The sequence below is a fragment of the Erythranthe guttata genome, chromosome 5, assembly GCF_056151865.1.
Source record: "Erythranthe guttata isolate IM_541 chromosome 5, IM_541, whole genome shotgun sequence".
In the NCBI taxonomy this organism is placed as follows: domain Eukaryota; kingdom Viridiplantae; phylum Streptophyta; class Magnoliopsida; order Lamiales; family Phrymaceae; genus Erythranthe; species Erythranthe guttata.
The window spans coordinates 2911284-2917623 of NC_142537.1; the positions used below are offsets into that span (position 1 = coordinate 2911284).

Sequence of the window (6340 nt, forward strand, 5' to 3'; positions counted from 1 at the left end):
GTAATTTACCCTATATTTTATATATGATATATTTTTCTCCCAAAAAAAACCATATAGAGAAAATAATAAAGTTGTTTAATAAAGAAAACCCCTAGAGAGAGAGAGAGGAGAGAGGAGAGAGAGAGAGGAGAGAGAAGGTGGTTCCTACTATTATTTGTTTTGGTAAAAGGAAGGGGACAAGAGCGTATCTGCGAAAATCCTGAATTCGATTCATCTTGCTCTAAAAAGTAACCTATATATACATTTTTATATATATCTCTCTCTCTTACCATACTCACACAGCTTTTAATAATAATAAAAATAATTTAATTATTAAAATAAAATAAAATAATAATAAAGAAGAATAACAATTATCATCCCCATTAAACAAAGCTCTAGAGCCTAGGCTTCAACTGCACAAGAAAAACAGTGCATTGTATCCAGAATGTGTTTTCCTCTTTTCTTGATTAATAAATAAATAAATAAATAAATAAAATCACTAGTGTAGGGCTTGGTCAAAAAAATCAAATCTTTGGGCTAATTTTTTTTTGAATTTTTTTCTTAGGCGTGGAAGAATTTAAACGTGCTTCGTTTTGTCTGGTGTTGAAGAGATATACAGTGTTGTGGGTTTCTTTTGTTGTTTGTTTATTCACATTACTCTTCCTCTCATAAACCCTTTTTGGATTACCCCAAAAATCTTAGTCTAGAGAGAGAAACAGAGAGATAGAGAGAGAGAGAGAGAGAGGAGGTGGGTTATTTTTTTTCTTCGGAATTCGGACAAGGTTTCGTCTTTTGAGGGAGGTCTGCAATAAGGGCATGCTTTGTTCCTTCTTCTCTCCCATCATGGAATTAGTGAAAACATTAATTAAATATAATTAAAAGGGCTCTCTTTCCTTTTATTTTTTCTTCTTTTTTTTTTTTAATTTAAGGGGTTTTTATTTTTATTTTTTTAAATTCTTGTTCTGGGTTGTTTTGTCCCTTTCCTTTTAGTGTGAAATGCAGATGATTCTTGAATCTTGAGCAATAGCATACAATTTTTTTTGTAGTAGTTATAGACTACTGGGGTTTTTCAAGATAGCCCTTTTCTTGAATTCGCAATTGCAGGAAAGAGGAAGAAGAAGAAGTGGGTTTTTTTTTTTTTTTTTTTTTTTTTTGAGGAATTGGAAAAAAAATACTAGGTAGGTTTTTTTTTGTTTGTTGTAAGAGATGGGTGAGAAAAGACAAGGTTACCACACAGTGTCGGTTAGGGTGAACGAAGAGATGGCTTCAAAGAGAAGGTATTCTTACGTACACAGAGATTACCATCGCCGAATCCTGGGATTTTGGATCGTACTTTTGTTGTTCGGAAGTAAAGAAATCTACAATTGTTTGGACGACGTACAGAAAGAGAGACGAAAAGAAGCTCTTGTTAGCATGTGTGATCAAAGGGCAAGAATGCTGCAGGATCAATTCAGTGTTAGTGTTAACCATGTCCACGCGCTCGCCATTCTCGTCTCGACTTTCCATTATTACAAGAACCCGTCTGCAATCGATCAGGTTCGATTTGTTCGGAAAAAAGAATAAAAATGCAATCTTTTTCGGTGGGTTGTTTGATTATTGACATTGTGGTTTTGTTTTCTTTATTGTGTGTGTGTGTGTGCAGGAAACGTTTGCGGAGTACACAGCGAGAACGTCGTTCGAGAGGCCGTTGTTGAGTGGGGTGGCGTACGCGGAGAGGGTTTTGAATTCGGAGAGAGAAGAATTCGAGAGGAAGCACGGCTGGACAATTCGAACTATGGAGAAAGACCCTTCGCCCGTTAGAGACGAATATGCCCCTGTGATATTCTCTCAAGAAACTGTTTCCTACATTGAGTCGCTCGATATGATGTCGGGGGAGGTGAATTCTTGAATTCTGTTTTTTTTTAGATTAATGATATAATGTTGTGGGTTTTTTTTGTTGCTAATTTTGTTACTATTTGTCGGGAAAAAAAGGAGGATCGAGAGAATATTTTGAGGGCTAGGGCAACTGGTAAAGCGGTCTTGACTAGCCCGTTCAGATTGCTGAACGATCACCTCGGTGTTGTTTTAACGTTTCCCGTTTATAATTCGAATCTCCCCGCCAACCCTACCGTGAGAGAGCGTATTGAAGCAACGGTTGGGTGAGTAATTAACGGTTTAGTGTCGATGTTTCGAGTAATTTTTTCGAATTTATATTTGGAGTAATTAACGGTTTGGAGTAATTAACGGTTTCCCGTTTATGTCTTCCTCTGTTTTAATATGCTGCCGTCAAATGATTTATTTTGTTGCATTGCTTTAATCAACATTATATTTCTATATTTCATATAGAAATAAATATATCCATCACTAAATAGTGGATTCGTATGGAAATTTTGTTTTGTTTGGTTATGATTCTTGAACGAATTTCTATATATATATTATTGGAAATCTACGTGGGATGTTGTAGGAGAAATTCAATGTCTTGATTATGATTCGTAAATTGTTTATAAGGTACCTTGGTGGATCGTTTGACGTGGAATCCCTTGTGGAGAATTTACTCGGTCAACTCGCTGGAAACCAGGCGATTGTGGTCAACGCATACGACATTACCAATTTGTCCGATCCTTTAATAGTGTACGGTCATCAGTCTCAAGACGGTGGTGACATGTCGCTTAAGCACGTCAGCAGGTTTGACTTTGGAGATCCGTTTCGTAAACACGAGATGATATGTAGGTACGTACGTACGTCCTCCCAAACCCGTTTATAATTTTATCATCCTTAATAATAAGCCAAAAAAAAATAAAAAATCTTATTTTTCGGATTTTCCGATAATTTTGCAGGTACCTTGAGAATGCTCCTACACCATGGTTTGCACTCACGACAACGTTCTTCGTTTTTGTGATCGGATTTTTACTTGGATACATGATATACAGTGCAGCAATCCACATTGTTAGAGTCGAAGATGATTTCCACACGATGCAGAAACTGAAAGATAGGGCTGAAGATGCTGACCTGGCGAAATCTCGGGTTTCGATGTTCACTCCCTCTATTCCTCGTTCGTTATTTTTTTTTTCACAATTCTTTAACGGGCTGATTTTTTGTTTTCTTTTTCTGTCGCTGCAGTTTTTAGCGACGGTTTCTCATGAAATAAGAACTCCCATGAATGGCATCTTAGGTAAATTTCGAGTATTTTTTTTTATTGATTAAGATTTATCTCATTTTTTAATAGGGGGTGAAAATACGACTCGTTTCTTTGTACATGCATGCAGGCATGCAGCAACTATTACTAGACACAGACCTAAGTTCAACGCAAAGAGACTACGCGCAAACGGCACAAGCTTGTGGAGAAGCACTTATAACTTTGATAAACGAAGTGCTCGATCGGGCCAAAATGGAAGCTGGAAAGCTAGAGCTCGAGGCGGTGCCCTTTGACCTTAGGTCAATTCTTGATGATGTTCTGTCCCTTTTTTCCGAGAAATCTATGCAAAAGGGCGTTGAGGTAATTTTGCAGATCAGAAAAAAATTACGCATGGCGTATCTATTTCTCTTTAGTTTGAAGTCTAAAATAATGTAATTAACTAGATGTGCAGTTGGCTGCTTTTGTTTCAGATAAAGTACCGGAAATTGTAGTGGGGGATCCCGGAAGATTCAGACAGGTCATCACTAATCTTGTCGGAAACTCGGTAAAAGTAAGCAATTCATCCGAATTCTGCTTTTCTTTTTTGGTATTTATTACTACCTCCGTTTCCTTTTTAGTGTCACTTTAGAGTTTCGAGGCAATATTAATTACCTTTTTCCAACATTGCCCCAACATTAATGAGAAATTAAAGAAATGTGAAAGAAAAAGATGAAAAACCGGAAAAGGGTAATTTGGTAAAACAATGATTTTTTTTTCCACAAAAATTAAGAATATTTAATAACTTTCTTAATTGGTGTGCATTTACCTTAAAAGTAATCGAGCCACGTTGCATATTCTTGTTCTTCTCTCTTTCTTTAAAAATTAAAATAAATATCCTTCATCGTTTCGTTTTATGTTTGAACAGTTCACCGAGAAAGGGCATATATTTGTTCAAGTCCACTTAGCCGAAGAAGCAACTTCCGTTATGAATCTCGTGAAAACCGAAAATGGCGAAGAAACGGAGTTCAATACCTTGAGTGGCAAACAAGTCGCGGACGATGGGACTAGTTGGGAAACCCTAAAACTTCTAGACGACGAATTTCGCTCCAATAATATAACAACCGATCATAACAATCACCAAAGTAACAGTAATAACGTCACGTTAATGGTGAGTGTGGAAGACACGGGAATCGGTATCCCGGAAGATGCCAAAAGCCGGGTTTTCACGCCGTTCATGCAGGCGGATAGTTCAACTTCAAGAAACTATGGTGGGACCGGTATCGGGTTGAGCATAAGCAAGTTGCTTGTGAAGCTGATGGGGGGTTTTATGGACTTTATTACACGGCAGCACGTTGGGAGCACGTTTTTCTTCACTGTGGAATTTCAGAGGTGCGAGAAAACGGCGGTTGTTTTGGACGTGAAGAAGTCTCTGTCGGAAGTTTTTCATCCGACGGTGTTTAAAGGGATGAAAGCAGTTGTGGTGGATGGTAAACCGGTTAGAGCTTCCGTTACAAGGTATCATCTTAAGCGGCTTGGTATACAAGCTGAAATTGTCGCTAGCGTAAGGAATGCCGTTGCTTTGTTTGGTAAATACGGCCCCTTCATTTCCATGTACGTAGATCTTTCTCTTTCTCTCTCTCTCTCTCTCTCTCTCTCTCTCTCTCTCTCTCTCTCTCATATTTATACTGATTTTAAATTTCATTTTTGGGGTCAGAAACGAAAAGCTGCCAGATATGTTTCTAATCGAAAAAGATTCATGGCTTTCGGGCGAAGAAGAGTGCTTTATCCAGTTATCGAACAACTGTAGACAAAACGGGCACTCGTACAATAAGCTGCCTAAATTGATCCTTCTTGCAACAAATATCAGCTCTGCTGAGTCAGATAAAGCCAAAGCGGTTGGCTTTTCCGATACGGTGATAATGAAGCCACTGAGAGCTAGTATGGTGGCTGCTTGCTTGGAGCAGGTACTAGGAGTCAACCGAAAAAGTCAACCCGTGAAAAAGTCAACCAGTCTTCATGGTTTGCTATGTGGCAAGAAGATATTGGTCGTTGATGACAATGCAGTGAACCGAAGAGTTGCTGCGGGTGCATTGAAGAAGTTTGGTGCCGATGTACATTGCGTTGAGAGTGGGCCCGATGCTCTCAAGTGTCTTCAGATTCCGCACGATTTCGACGCGTGTTTTATGGATATTCAGATGCCTGAAATGGACGGGTAATTTCGTAATTTAACATTTTTCTGAGTTTATTTTTCTTGCAATTTTTTTTTCCATAGTAATATGTTGTTTGGGTAATTTACCAAACTCTCCCTGAACTATGGTCTAATTACCAAAAAAACCCTCACGTATTCATAATTACCAGAAACCCCCTTTGAACTGTGGTCTAATTACCAGAAACCCCGTTATGGATTTATTTTTCTTGTAATTTATTTATAGTAATATTGTTTTTTGGGTAATTTACAAAAGCCCCCCTAAACTATAGTCTAATTACGAAAAAACCCCTCTGACCAACAGTTGACCAAATTTATGTTTTGCGTCGTTGTACTGCAGGTTCGAGGCGACTCATCTGATAAGGGAGATGGAGAGAAAAGCGAACGCACATGCAAATGGCGGCGACGAGTGGCATATGCCTATATTGGCAATGACCGCTGATGTCATACACGCCACCTTGGACAAATGTCTGAAATGCGGAATGGATGGATATGTGTCGAAGCCTTTCAAGGAGAAGACTCTTTATCAGGCTGTAGCTAAGTTCTTCGAATCTAAGCCCGTCAGTTGATCTCGATTTTTATTTTTTATTTTTTACTCTGTTTTCTAACCGACTAGAATATTCGTGTTTGTATATATATACATTGGTAAGAGAAGATTGCAATAGATGTAGTTCATATTTGAGGTGGTTCGGTGCGAAATCTTCGATATAGAAACTGCATTCTTTCTTTCGTATGTATGTAGCGATTGTTCAGTTGTAGAGAGAATTAGTGGAGAAATTGTTGTTGTTTATATGCAAGTGCTTTTACTTTGTTGCATATAACAGGCTCGAGCTCGACTCGTTAGAAAGCTCGAGCTCGAAAAACTCTGGTTCGAGTTCGAGTTTTTTTTCTAGCCGGCTCGTCGAGCTCATGAGTCGTCGACTCAGCTCGTTTACCACCCCTAGCCTAATCTAAACTAGAATGTTATGTTAGCTCATAGTTAGTTTTTGGGCAAATTACACCATCGCCCCCTATAAATTTCTCAAATTCGCACTTTAACCCCTCAAAATTTTAAGAAGTTA

General features: G+C 38.3%; 1 protein-coding gene across 1 annotated transcript; it reads left to right on the forward strand.

Moving 5' to 3' along the window:
• The first annotated feature begins 314 nt into the window (after positions 1 to 314).
• Positions 315 to 6064, forward strand: WOL (CHASE domain containing histidine kinase protein). Its single transcript, XM_012990648.2, has 11 exons — positions 315 to 1515; positions 1622 to 1855; positions 1951 to 2117; positions 2467 to 2688; positions 2796 to 2982; positions 3079 to 3130; positions 3225 to 3454; positions 3546 to 3644; positions 3999 to 4684; positions 4788 to 5285; positions 5620 to 6064. Exons 1-11 carry the CDS (start codon positions 1186 to 1188, stop codon positions 5846 to 5848), a joined length of 2934 nt encoding a protein of 977 aa, XP_012846102.2. The 5' UTR covers positions 315 to 1185; the 3' UTR covers positions 5849 to 6064.
• Positions 6065 to 6340: the final 276 nt, after the last annotated feature.

Coding starts and splice junctions, on each gene's coding strand:
- WOL (XM_012990648.2), top strand. CDS start 1,186: ATGGGTGAGAAAAGACAAGGTTACCACACAGTGTCGGTTAGGGTGAAC. Junction 2,118..2,466: donor CGTATTGAAGCAACGGTTGG/GTGAGTAATTAA, acceptor ATTGTTTATAAG/GTACCTTGGTGGATCGTTTG. Junction 5,286..5,619: donor CAGATGCCTGAAATGGACGG/GTAATTTCGTAA, acceptor GTTGTACTGCAG/GTTCGAGGCGACTCATCTGA.